A 13,946-nucleotide genomic window follows, 5' to 3' on the forward strand; every position below is an offset into this window, starting at 1 on the left:
TGCATTCGATACAAAAATATCTGGTGCTATATTTCCAATTACGTAAAATTTATTTCGCCAAATATTTTTCGGCTTGCACTATTATTTGCGCGCAGTTTTTGTGCCGTAATATGTCTGCAGATAGAGAATAATCTTTGACTGCTCTGCCCGGTCGACTGCGCACCGCCATCGCGCACTGGTTGCACTTGGGGATTACCTGTCTTGGACCCAATAATGCGAATTCAACTTCTCGGGGGCTCGCCTGTCTTGGACCCAATAATGCGGATTCAACTTCTCGGGAGCTCGCCTGCTGCGGACCCGACGTTACGGGCCAAATATATTCGGGTGCTCACCCGTTCTCTTCATCAATTACTTCTGGCCGCGGAATTATTTTGACTGCGCCCGCCGCACGGACTATCTTTGGCCGTGCAACTATTTCGACTGCGCCTGCAGAACTAAGTGTTCCTCTTTCTTTCGCCACACCCGATGATTGGGGAGGCGCCATTACATCATTACCTCCAGTACTCTCGATTACTCGGTGGATTTATTTTCCCCGAATCGGTGGATTTATTTTCTCCATCATCTATGATTACTCGATGGACTTATCTTCTTCGGCTCGGATATATCTTCTCCCGATGCACTCTCGGGTAGGTGGATTCATCATCCGGAATATTCAATGGATATCATCTTATTTAATATCGACCCGATGCGATCCCATCGGGAGCGCCGGAATTACTCGGGGCTCCTGGAATATCTTCGAGCTATTGCGGTTACTCCCATCGGGAGCGCCGGTTCGCTGGAACCCAAGAAGATTTGAAGACTATTACTCCCATCGGGAGCGCCGGTTCGCTGGAACCCAAGAAGGTTTGAAGACTATTACTCCCATCGGGAGCCTCGGTTCGCCGGAACCCAAGAAGATATGAAGACTCAAGTTTTGAAGAATTGCGGTGATTCGGGACACCCGAACTACATCGTCAGGAACCTTGTTCGTATATTTCAACGAACATCGATGCGATGGAAAATACGCCCAGAGATTGCACTCTAAAAAAGCCTCTGAAACTACGAGTGCTATGATGCATAATCAACGGGGACATTGCTCTTTTCCTTTGCTATAGATGCCCCAAAGAGTGCCGCAGATAGCAAGGATAATGAAAAAGCCTCTGAAATTACGAGTGCTATGATGCAAAATCAACGGAGACCTTGTTCTTTTTCTTTGCTATAGATGCCCCAAAGAGTGCCGCAAATAGCAAGGATCATGAAGCAACGGGGACCTTGCTCTTTTCCTTTGCTATAGATGCCTCAAAGAGTACCGCAGATAGCAAGGATCATGAAACACGTACGAAAACAACCCACTTTCGATATTTTACTTATGGAAATATCAAAGAACAACGGGCTCATCGGCAGAGTTAGTGCTTCCAATACATTCGGGAGTCACTGTCGGAACATACATCGGTTGAAAGCAAAGTTGCACATACAACGGGTTTAGCAAGACCTGCAACACGAGCTGATCACTCAAACAATTTGCTGACCAACGAATACACATACGTTTAAACGGGCAATTAAGATTTGCTCCTTCAAAATTTGCCAACAACATTGACACGGTAAAAGTGCATATATATGTATCTACCGAAAAACTTACAAACAATGGCATCAACGATGCTCAAGGTGCATTGAGGATTGCCCCTTGAAATATACAACAATGTGTCAACGACACCTGAAGAAAACTATAAACATCGAGTTGCTCGACTTGAGTCTACTCATGGTTGCAAGCATCAGTGCCCGGGCTCGGGGGCTACTTCCATCGGGAGCGCTGGACGCGCACCCGATAAAATTATCGGCTCCTCTGGGCCATCATCTCAATTATCGGCTCCTCTGGGCCATCATCTCAATCATCGGCTCCTCAGGGCCATCATCTCAATCATCGGCTCCTCAGGGCCATCATCTCAATCATCGGCTCCTCAGGGCCATCATCTCAATCATCGGCTCCTCAGGGCCATCATCTCAATCATCGGCTCCTCTGGGATATCATCTGAATGATCAACTCCTCTATCTATGGCATCATCAGAGTCATCGGCATCAAGTTCTCGGAACTTGAAAAAGCATTTTTTACACGCTATACATAACTATTTCATATTTATCTACAGGCTCGGGCGCTACTCCCATCAGGAGCGCTAGTCGCGCACCCGATAAAAAATATGGCAACCTCGCCAACAAAGAAGAATAAAGTTGAAGACGTCGGCATCAACAATCAAGATCTTCGAGTAGTACAACTTGAGTCTATGCGTGGCTGCAAGCACCCGCCCATAGACTCGGGGGCTACTCCCATCGGGAGCGCTTCGCGCACCCGACAGAAAGCAACTTAGACTCTACATCAAGCACAAGATTCAACAGATGATCAAGACATTCGGCGAAGAAAACTTTAGTCTCTGCCCGAAGCTTCACTTCAGCCAGACACTCGGGGGCTACTGACGTGGGCATAACCCTTCGGGTACTCGACATTGCCATACCCGGAGCAAACAATGAAGCTGGACCAGCACAGGGACTCGACAAGCTGGACCTGCACGCACCTCAACTTGGACTACAAGGAAATAAGACTCCAATACGGATCCTACTAGGACTCTTGTAAACCCTAGCTTGGCTGATATATAAAGCCAGGCAGGGGCACCCCTTAGAGACACACACACAATCAGAAACATAGATCATAGAGGCGACACGCCTAGACATCGCAACCCGCGAACTAGAACTAGACTAGATACAACTACTCCGCCTATGGCGGCACCCTGTACCCATATATTCATATACTGGATTGCTAGCAGGACGTAGCGATCCTCCACCGCGGGGACGTGAACCTGGGTACGTCGTGTACCGCCTCGCTCCCGGAACTTCCGTCGTCGCCTTTCTCTAAAACCCAAGCCCCTCATGGTGGGCATTGCCGAGGAACCGCCTCGTCACTGGGTTTTGAAGATTGGTTCCCCTGGTCATACCGTAGGCCGACCCTCAGAAAATCCTTTGCATACATTGGCATGATGCAATACATAGGTGTAGCTCTCCCTGCTAAATGAGCATCTTCCTCTTCCTTGGCCTATAGTTTCAACCTCTCTGAGTAACCAGAAAGGCAGAGCATGTTGGTCATCTTGTTCCCTGGTCAGCATGTCCTTCCCACATTCACACCTCTGGTTGAAGCCATCATCCTCTGTTCTCCAAACTATCTGCTTTCCAATGTAACCACATCCCTCGAGCATGTGGTTGGTCTTCTTCATCCACATATCCTCCCCCAGTACCCACTTGCAACCTTTACTGGACTGCCAAGAAGATCTCGTGCATCTAGCCGGCCGGTCGATCAGACTGGAGATGGCGATGAAACCAGACGCGGTGTCTGCAAAAAATTAATATGTGTCAATTCTATCCCAACTGGCCGCGCATGCGAGACAACTAGGCAGCTAGGTGTCCATCTCCTCCTCCCGTCAAGAGAAGCACCATCCCCATTGTGGTATCACCTTGAGCTATAAAAGAAGCACCATGGCCACATATAGAGGGGGTTAGACATTAGAATCGGAGAAGGACAACACTCGAAGAAGAGAAGAAGCCCGAAGACAAAGCAACTAGTCCTCTTAGATCCCCAGCAGCCACCACCTCTTTGTACATACTGTGTATACCCTCATCATCAATGGCAGATATGTATGACATATGGTCTTACGTTCCGGAGGCCCCTAAACCTGTGTAAAAATTGTGTCCTAAGATGTTATGTCGTTTCGTTCCCGCAGCACACAACCATGTCACGGCAGCACAGTCCACAAGCGCAATGGCATCCTTGAAGTTCAGCATGCATGTGTCCATGCACTACGAGGTGCTATCTTTGATGCCCATCTCGTCGGTGTGAGCTTGGGTGGTAGCCGTGGCCCTGGTTGCCGTTGCTATCATAGGAAGAGGACATCTGGCCCGCACTAGTTACCGCACTCTTCATCTGTTCATCTCTTTTACCAAAACCAATAGTGCCACAGATACCGGCGAAGGCCATTTGCCCTCCACTTGCACCGCAGGTGACCTGCCAGTGTAGACTAGCTTGGACCGTGTGACCAACTCCACGCTCATGGGCTTTTTCTGTGCCACCGTTCCATTCAAAACCGAGCATGACCACCGCCGACATTGGGAGCATCTCCGTAATATACATCAGATTTTTAAAAGTTTAATTTTTATCCAGTTGGGAGAGAATTGACAAATATTTTTTTTTACAAGTAGTTAAATGTAGAATTTAGTTTTCAATTGCTCTATTGACTAAGATGGACTTCGTGGTAGTATTCGGTTTGGGTTCTCATGAAATCTGGAGAGTCAACCACCAAAATAACACCAAACAGGCCCCTGCCATTTTCCTTACGGGCGGGATCTTAGGGTGATTTTTTAAAAATATTATGATTTTTAAAATCATTTTCATAAATAATATGCGATTTTAGAAATTTTCGAATCTAGAACCCGGTCGGCCGACGGGCTAACAATTGGCCGGCCATCTTCCGATCGGCAAGCAGGCTGCCGACGAGGTGAGCTCCCGGCAGCATATCAATCCATCGCCTCCTTCTTTCTTTATTTTTCCAGACGGCACAGCGTCCTGATTGTTGTGTGCACATACTGAGAAGAGACCTGGCCGGTAACTATTCCACCCTCATGCACCAATCGATTGTGCACACATAGAAGAGACGTGGGGCAAGGAAAAATGGTCTGCATGCAAGGAAAAAATGCTCATATGCATGTATAGTTCTTAATTTTGCATGGAGGGCAGCCTAGTCGGTTTCGGCTGAGCCGACCAGGTCTAATCGACGAGGCCGTGGGTTTCACTTCAGTCGATCGGCGCGCTGAAAACCAATCGGTCAACGCGTGGCCTACCGAGGCACATATTCGAAACTTTTTAAAAACATGTATTTCCGAAAAATATAAAATAATTAGTATTATATTATTAATTATTATAAAAAAAATCGCATACGGCTGCATCGAATATATCGGGTTCATTCTTAGAAGCCTATGGCCTATAAATTTTCTTACCCCGATTTTTCGATAGTTTTCAGATTGGGCCCGGTCTACAGCAGAATAGAAGCCCATGAGAGCATCATTCTTTTCTTCTTAAGCAAAGCCCATAAACAAGCGAAGCACTACGCACGACGCGAGGGGAGCCCTGCCTTGGTACCTCCCTCTGTCGCTGCGCAACGCAGACAGGCACGCGCGCGCCGCCCGGTCTGAGACAGCGCCGCCTGCCACAGCGCGGCGGCGCCGCCGCCCTGCTCTCTCCTTCCCTCCCTCCAGTGCGGTTTAGCCGAGACGGGCCGGGAACAGTCCTACAGGAGTCCAACATCCAGACCCCGTGCCCCTATCTCTCGCTACCTCTCACCAGGCTCCGGGCCGTGTCCACATTCCCCTAAACCCCAAACCCTCCCCAGCCGCGGAGAAAATCCATGGCGGTGGACAAGTCCGGCGGCGGCGGCGGCGGCGGGGCCTCTTCCTCCTCCCCGTCGGCCGCATCCACCGCGGACCGCTTCCTCAAGATCGTCCTCAGCTGGGACTACCTCCGTCTCGTCGCCGACTCCAAGGTACGCAGCAACAATTCTCCCACCCGCCGTAGCGCAATTACGCCGGAAACCCTCAACCTTTTTTTCTCCGGCTTGGTGGCAGGGTTCGGATCAGACTAAGGGGCTCAAGTACGCCAAGAACAGCTACGCCTCGGTGGCCGAGTACCTAGGCGTCTTCGAGCCCTTGCTCTTCGAGGAGGTCAAGGCGCAGATCGTCCAGGGCCGCAGCAGCGAGGAGGACGGTGGGCGTCTGTCTTTGCTCTAGTTGCCCGCTTCTGTGTGTGTGTTGCTCTATTTCTCTTGGTTTATTAAGCAATTTTTTTTGGTTTGTGTCCTTTTTGGTGTGATGAGTAGAGATTGGCCTCGACTGGCAGAAAGGGGCGGTGGGATTATGTACAGAGTCTGAGGGGTTCCACAAGTTCCCCATGGCCGTGCCTGATGACTTCCGGGACATTGTGTCAGAGAATGACCTCCTCCTCCTCTCCAAAGACAAAGTAAGTTTCCTGCTAGTAATGTTTGTAGCAGGAACCTGTCAACATCCTGATTTACCACCCAATTTTTCGCAACCTAAACACTCATTCTGTTTGTTTGTCAAATCTGAAATTTGGATAATATTTCAGACTAATATACATACAAGTTCAAAGTTCTTCATATTGCTATGAATATTTTCAGATAATTTTGTACCAAAATATAAATAATCCATCAGATCTACATAACAGAAGCAAGATATTGAGGATGAATGATGAGTTGAAATGTGCCTGCATTTACAGTTTGAGGAGGGAGTAACTCCTACTGCATATGCCTTTGCCGTGGTGGAACAGCGGGGTGGTAAAGCTACCATCTCTCTTAGAACATTTGTGGCGGGGGAAATTAAAAATCTGAATGTTTCAAAGCCTGTTAAGTCTTCAAGGCTGCAGCGCATTGCTTCCATTTTTTCAACACCAGATAGCTTCCTGTGGGTTTTAAAGGTGAGTTCGGTTGTTATCAACGATTTCCTGAGTTTTCCTACTTCTCTCATTTATTGAGGGGTACTCCTTTATATGAGCTTGATTTTTTCCCCTTTTTGGTCAATATTCCCAGATGTGCAGCTTGTCTACTATACTGCGAGAGTACTCTGCGATGCACTCTGTAGCTTCGCTTCCTTTTAAGGATTTGATTCTTTCAGCGTCTGACAAGAACAAAGATGGAGATGATCAAAACCGTGCTTGGAATGTCCCTGAGCCACTGATGGATTACCTGCAAACAAATCTTAATGGTTCACAGCTAGAAGCAGTTAATGTGAGCATACTTTGCAGTAATATTTGATATTGTTGGCATATCTAGTTCCGAGGAAAATTGATGTGCCTAACAAATTTGTATTGTCTTTTCCAGGCAGGTCTTTCGCGCAGATCCTTTGTTCTTATTCAGGTTAGTGTACTACTATTACCGCTTTTGCTAACCTCCAGTGTATTCTAGTTTTACCTTGCCAAGGAAAAATGTCAAGTATCGGAGTAATATTGGATCTATGCATGTTCTTGAGAATCTACAAGGAGATCACTGCAGAGTGTTACTTTTTATTTGTAGGGCCCTCCAGGAACCGGAAAAACACAAACTATCCTTGGACTTCTCAGTGCTGTTCTTCATTCCGCTCCCGCAAGAATGCAGACCAAGTAACAGTCTTCAATTTATTTCTGTAATATTTAGTGAAATGCATAATAGTAATTATATTTGGAGACGAGAAAATATCCTTGTGTTTTTTTTTATCAGAAATGATATGCTGTAAGTTACTACCTCCGTTCTAAAATAAGCGTCGCAACTTTATCTAAATACGGACGTATCTAGACACATTTTAATTATAGATATATTCGAATCTAAAAAAAACTTGCGACACTTACTTTTAAACGGAGGGAGTACAATGGAAACATATACACTGCAGTTTGCAAAATCTTAGTCCTCTTTATCTTAATGTTTCTTGTGGATAAAACTGGGAGCATGTATCTCACATGCTTCTTGATCCTTTTGCAGAGGAGGGTTTGATGTTCAAAAGCATGGGCCAGAACTGGACATTGAGGGCAAGTATGTTAAAGTGCCCATCTCCTAGTTAGCTTCTGACATTTCTTTAGTTGGTGCATCTGTTGCCATTTTTTTTCTTGTACTTCTACATGGTGTGCGGTACTAACTATATTACCCTCAGTTCATGTCACTCGCGTTATTCTTTGATGTGTCGAAGCCGTAGGGTGAACCAGGCTTTATTAGAGGGAGAAGGTTGCTCTGCTTTACATTTGCACTATCATTTTTCGACCCTTACATCTAGCTTCATGTGTTGTGGCGGATTTCTTATGTGCTTTTTGTTTGTGTTTTCTGTTGCGAAACTCTTCAAGATTCTACTGTAAGTATTTGTTGGCACTTAGCACTATCTTACTGCAGACTTTACATGATAGGAATGCAAACTGGATGAAAGCATCTCCTTGGCTAATTGGTGCAAATCCTCGAGATTTGATTATGCCTGTCGATGGTGATGATGGTTTTTATCCTACTGGGAATGACCTCGTACTCTTCTATACTTGGCACTAAATTATATTTTGCCATTATGCCTGGATGTCGATGGTTTGTTTCTTACATGGTTAAACATTTCTGGACAGAAACCTGAAGTCATAAGTTCCAATCGCAAATATCGGGCCCATGTGTTGGTCTGTGCTCCATCCAACTCGGCACTTGACGAGATTGTATCGCGTGTTCTTCTAACAGGTTAAAGGGTTTTTGGCTCTATGTCATCTAATGCTGGAAAATGTTTTCACAATAAAAGTATTCTTGCATCGATATGACACTTGTTAAATAATAATTTTATAAGCTCATGCTTATGCCTTTCATCATCAGCAAATTAACCAATAAAGTTATTGTATGCTTTCAGGAATACGTGATGAAAACAACAGCACTTACAATCCCAAGATTGTGCGTATTGGACTAAAGGCGCATCATTCTGTCAAAGCAGTTTCCATGGATTACCTTGTATGTGATTTTAGTTGCTAAGCACTCTGTCTAACTCGTGTCAGTTACAGTGAGTTCCAATATTTTCAGATACAACAAAAACTTTCTGGTGTGGACCGCTCATCAGATGGTGGGCGGCGAGGAGCTGGTGAATATGATCGAATTAGAGCTTCAGTTCTTGATGAAGCAGCTATTGTATGCACATCTGTTGTTATCAATATTCATTATGTTTGAAAATGCTATTCTCATTGCCAGTGAAAATTCGTAGGTATTTTCTACCCTGAGTTTTAGTGGATCAGCCATTTTCAGCAGGATGACTCGTGCTTTTGATGTTGTTATAATTGATGAAGCCGCACAAGCTGTGAGTACATATTTTGTGCATACTGTTTTATCTGATGGAGCATTAACATAATCGCAGTTTGATAAATTGCATTCTTTATGCTTCTGTTTGCGAAATATTTGCAAATTTTTGACATATGTACTTTGTTTTCAGGTAGAACCAGCGACTCTTGTACCCCTGGTTCATGGATGCAGACAAGTTTTTCTTGTATGCCATCTACTTCCCTCAGATGATTTACACATCTCTTTTATTCAGTCATTTACCTTTTCCTTCTCAATATGCTGTAGTTCATCACTGTACTGCTGTGTAACCAATTTATTGAACATCAGGGTCATACACATGATGGCATTCTCACTCTCCTTGTAAATTAAAGTTAGAATCATTTCACTAGCTTAGGTTCTGTAGAGATTTGTTTTCATTTCTTCGTGTACGTTTGTTTGCGCCCACGGCCTACCTAGCTGCCTGTTCTTGACCATTTGACTTCATATCTTGTGAATTTTGTTGCTATCTTGATACATGAAATACTTTGACCCCGTATCCTCGCTATCACTTTGGTATTCCTATCAGGTTGGTGACCCAGTTCAGTTGCCCGCAACTGTAATATCAAAGACTGCTCAGAAGTTAGGGTAAGATGTCTGCTTATTTTCTTTTAAGTAGTTCACAGGGTTAACGCATTGCAATGCTAATACAATGCTAATGTCCATTAGATATGCAACAAGTTTGTTCCAGAGATTTCAAGCTGCTGGTTTTCCTGTGCAAATGCTCAAAATTCAATATCGTATGCATCCAGAGGTATTATTCCATTCCCAGTTCATCTAAGCAGGAAACTTGAATGGTTTTCTGATTTTGTTAATCCATTTCAATAACCAGATTAGCATATTCCCTTCAAAAGAATTCTATGAAGGTATCCTACAAGATGGGGAGGGACTCAACAAAAAACGTCCGTGGCATTCTTACAGCTGCTTCGGACCATTTTGCTTCTTTGATATTGATGGGATTGAATCCCAGCCGTCTGGAAGTGGTTCATGGGTGAACGAAGATGAAGTGGAATTCATAACCCTCCTATATCACCAGCTGGCCATGCACTATCCAGAGCTCAAATCTAGTTCTCAAGTAGCTCTTATATCACCATACAGGCATCAGGTCAAACTTTTGAAGGACCATTTTAAGTCAACCTTTGGTGACCAATCAAAGGAAGTTATAGATGTAAACACGGTTGATGGATTCCAGGTAACTAATTTATTATTCATGCATTTGCAGATCTGCTCTAGGTACACTAGCAAGTAGCACTGCCTATAATATTTGCATCTTGCTGCTCACATGCAGGGCCGGGAAAAGGAAGTTGTCATTTTTTCATGTGTAAGATGCAATAAGGAGCAAAAGATTGGGTTCGTTAATGATTATCGACGAATGAATGTTGCCATTACCAGAGCTAGGTCTGCTGTACTAGTAAGTGCTGTTTATGCAAACATAATTTTTTCGTCCTCAGCCCCTCGCCCGCTTCCATTGCACTTACTTTTTTCATGATACACATTGCATGCATACTAGTAGAAATAATAAATTTTCAAGGAAAAATCTATAAGCAAGCGCCGCATGGCTGGCGTTTCTATGCGACTGTCTGTAATAGGAAAAAAAGTGCATCGCTCCTTTAGGGGACCAACCACATCTTAGCCCCTCGTTCCCATTTGCATCTTATCGTATCACGGGAGCCCTCCACCAGACATTATCACTCTCTGGAACCAGGACGTGAAGCAGCCACGCTAGCACGGAGCAGCAGGCCACCGCACGGGTTCGAAGTAGTGAGAGAGGCCGCCGCCGCCGAGCTCGAAGTACTCGGGGAGGACGCCGAGCATGGAGCAAGGAGCAGCGGGGAGTCCGCTGCCGCCTAGCAACATATAGAGCAGCAGTGGAGGCCGATGTCGCCGCCGAGCATGGAGCAGCGGAGGAGGCCGCCGTCGCCGCTGAGCATGTAGCACGAGATCGCTTCCGAGCACGGAGCAGCGCGGAGTCTGCCGCCGCCGAGCAGCAGTGGAGGTTGACGAGCACAGAGCAGCAGAAGAGGCCGCCATTGCCGTCGCCGCTGAGCACGGAGCACGAGGACGCCGCCGAGCACGGAGTGGGGAGACGCGCACTGGAAGCACACCGAGCCACAGCCCGGAGTCCTGGACCTTGCGGTGGTTTCGGCGGGGCGATGATGAAGCCCTTACCGACGACGGCGACGAGGAGTGCTGGACTTTGCAAATCAATCCTGGCAATTGGGTTCTTTAAACCTTGTAGTTAGGTTAAGGCCTTTCACAATGGGTGTATCTTAGCACGGTATCATAGACAATATGCTTATGTGGCACTATAGTTAATGAGGAGAGATGATGTTGTTGTATCTTAGCTAAAACAACACTTGCACGCAGATAGGTAAGCTAGCCCAATCACATTCATACACGTCACAAAAATCATTGAATGTAGATACAACCTTAAGAGACAGTGCATTGTAGTAGTTGTTGTATCTTAAGATACACCACTTCCTATGATAACACGGTAAGAGCAATTCCAATAGTGTAGCCAGCTGGCTATAAGCCAAGTGCCATGTCATCTATAGCCAATTTAGAGCCAACACATACAATAGTGAGCTATAAAAATCTAGTACTTTATCAATGTACGACCCATCTTTCACTCTCACAAAGTGTCTAGGAGCACGTGCTAGAGCTGACTCTTGCATAAGAGCCCACTCTTCTTCTCTCTCCTCCTCTCTCTCCTCCAACTAAGCAATAATATACTATTTTAATCCTTATAGCCAGCTGACTAGAACTTATTGTACCTGCTCCAAGAGCCAACCCATTGTGAAAGGCCTAATTAATTTGGCAATTAGGTTGTTTGAGCCTCACAGATATGCTTAATTAATCTGGCAACTATAGAACCTAATTAATATGGCAAGTAATAACAATTAACCTGATAACTAGGACTAATTAATTTGACAGCCAAAAAGTACTCCTACTCCCTCCATACCGGGTTAAACGGCAAATTTCGGATTTGAAGGGGAACCATATTTTGTTAGGCAAATATCGAATAACACCCGCAATTAAGTGGAGCGCGTGGGGCTGGCCTCCTGAAATCGCCCCCCTCCTTTCCTTTTCCTCCATCTAGTATCTCCAAACGCTTGCGAGTGGTGTGAATGGGTCCTGCATGGGATGTGAAGTCAAAACGTTTTCTACCCGGCCTTTTCTCCTTCCCCGATCAGACGTTCCTATAAAACGCACAAGGGCATCAAGCAGTTTCTATCCGAGGAGATGGAGAAGGACCGCGTTGTTGGCGAGGGAGAAGGAATAGAGTGGCCGTCAAACGGGAGGGAGAAGGGAATTGGGTAGATGGAGAAGCTCGAGCCAGATCTCAATGCGTCGCTGGATACCGAGCATGGCCATGTGGAGGAGGTCGAGTTTGAAGCCGCACCAGTGATTGTCGAGAAGATGGTGGTGGATGAGGAGATGATCGCGGCCGATAAGAGCAAGGTAGAAGAGGAGATGGTGGTGGCTAAGAAGAGAAAGGTGTCCGAGGGACAAGCATGGCGAGGCGGAGGTGATTCTAGCTCTCCCCGTAGACCACCTTTTGGCAATGACATCGCCGGGGCATGGCCAGAGCTAGAATCACCTCCACCTCGCCATGCTTGTCCTCCTTGGACACCTTTCTCTTCTTAGCCTACCATCTCCTCTTCTACCTTGCTCTTATCGGCCGTGATCATCTCATCATCCACCTTGTTTATTCTCATCCATCACCATCTTCTCGACAGCCACTGGTGCGGCTTCAACCTCGACCTCCTCCACAATCCACATGGCCATGCTCGGTATGCATCGACGCATTGAGATCTGGCTCGAGCTACTCCATCCACCCAATTCCCTTCTCCCCCCTGGAACGGCCACTCTATTCCTTCTCCCTCGCCAACAACGTACATTTTGATTTCACATCGCATGCAGGACCCCGTTCACACCACACGCAAGCGTTTGGAGATATTAGACAGGAGGAAAAGGAAAGGACGAGATGGAGGAGGCCAGCCCCACGTGCTCCACTTAATTGCGGGAGTTATTGAAGATATTTGCCTAACAAAACGGTTCCCCTTCAAATCTGAAATTTGAAATTAATCCGGTATGGAGGGAGTAGCAACTGTGCCTACTTAATTTGGCAGCTATACCGTGAAGAGGAAGTGCTTTCCAGATCGTTCAATTCTTTTGTAGCCATGCAAAAAGTTAATGATGGAGTGAACTATTCTACTGTAGCTCGTACTAAGCCTTTTTTTTGTGTTTGTCGGGACTTGATTAGGAGCCAAGCATGTTTCGCAGCTTTTTATGCATGCACATCCTATTTAGTTGCTTCTGCACCTGCTGCACAGGAGGACTATCCGTGCGGCGCCACCGGGTAGTCCCGTCCATTTTTCAATACATTACGCACACCAACCAAACATGTTTGTTCATGGATATTCCTGCAATTTTTGTTATTCTGTGCGAGAGTATGGATTTTATAGTGCATGAGTTCCTTTTTTTTTTGTTTAAGATCAATCTGTAACTCAAATTCATTGTTTCAACCTATTCTATATTTCCCCAGGAGTTTATTGGTTTATATTATTATTCTTTGTTGTTTTGTAAAACCTAAATAACAGGTTAGCGTAATGCAGGTAATAGGTTCTGCTTCAACATTGCAGAAAGATGAACACTGGAACAACCTTGTTGAGAGTGCCAAAGAGCGAAACCACTATTTCAAGGTGAGATGCTAGTATCTTCATTTAAAGCTCAGAAAACAACATTTGCCAAATCTAATTATGACCACCTTGCAGGTCTCAAAGCCATTCACCACGTTCTTTGCCGAGGACAATTTCAAAACCATGAAGGTGGAAAAACCTCCTCCTCCAGACACTAGGATATTGCAGGCAATAGAAGCAATTGGTGAAGTGGTTGCGGGGCAAGAAGCCATGGATGTTGATGATGCTGCTGACCAAGCAGACGGGGATGATTATGATGCCATGGAGGGTGACGATGGAGGTGGTGATGATTAATTGTTGGCTATAATGTAGGGTCGGTCCGCGTGGAGAAATTTCATTAGAAGGCTTGTACGTTGATAAGAGC

General features: G+C 45.7%; 1 protein-coding gene across 1 annotated transcript in view; it reads left to right on the forward strand.

Annotated features, from left to right (window-relative positions):
• Positions 1 to 5,242: 5,242 nt before the first annotated feature.
• The window catches only part of LOC124686933 (probable helicase MAGATAMA 3), a 10,282-nt gene continuing 1,578 nt past the window's right edge, over positions 5,243 to 13,946 (forward strand). Inside the window, exons 1-20 of the mRNA XM_047220807.1 lie at positions 5,243 to 5,555; positions 5,638 to 5,776; positions 5,889 to 6,028; positions 6,305 to 6,502; positions 6,615 to 6,812; positions 6,906 to 6,941; positions 7,098 to 7,183; positions 7,539 to 7,589; positions 7,955 to 8,063; positions 8,156 to 8,261; positions 8,425 to 8,522; positions 8,592 to 8,696; positions 8,770 to 8,862; positions 8,995 to 9,048; positions 9,409 to 9,467; positions 9,549 to 9,633; positions 9,712 to 10,071; positions 10,168 to 10,290; positions 13,499 to 13,585; positions 13,658 to 13,942. Of these exons, the coding sequence (XP_047076763.1) occupies positions 5,421 to 5,555; positions 5,638 to 5,776; positions 5,889 to 6,028; positions 6,305 to 6,502; positions 6,615 to 6,812; positions 6,906 to 6,941; positions 7,098 to 7,183; positions 7,539 to 7,589; positions 7,955 to 8,063; positions 8,156 to 8,261; positions 8,425 to 8,522; positions 8,592 to 8,696; positions 8,770 to 8,862; positions 8,995 to 9,048; positions 9,409 to 9,467; positions 9,549 to 9,633; positions 9,712 to 10,071; positions 10,168 to 10,290; positions 13,499 to 13,585; positions 13,658 to 13,876 (2,481 nt within the window). The 5' untranslated portion in view covers positions 5,243 to 5,420 and the 3' untranslated portion in view covers positions 13,877 to 13,942. The remainder of the gene's footprint in view (positions 5,556 to 5,637; positions 5,777 to 5,888; positions 6,029 to 6,304; positions 6,503 to 6,614; positions 6,813 to 6,905; positions 6,942 to 7,097; positions 7,184 to 7,538; positions 7,590 to 7,954; positions 8,064 to 8,155; positions 8,262 to 8,424; positions 8,523 to 8,591; positions 8,697 to 8,769; positions 8,863 to 8,994; positions 9,049 to 9,408; positions 9,468 to 9,548; positions 9,634 to 9,711; positions 10,072 to 10,167; positions 10,291 to 13,498; positions 13,586 to 13,657; positions 13,943 to 13,946) is intronic.

This window comes from Lolium rigidum, chromosome 2 (assembly GCF_022539505.1).
Source record: "Lolium rigidum isolate FL_2022 chromosome 2, APGP_CSIRO_Lrig_0.1, whole genome shotgun sequence".
Taxonomy (NCBI): Eukaryota; Viridiplantae; Streptophyta; class Magnoliopsida; order Poales; family Poaceae; genus Lolium; species Lolium rigidum.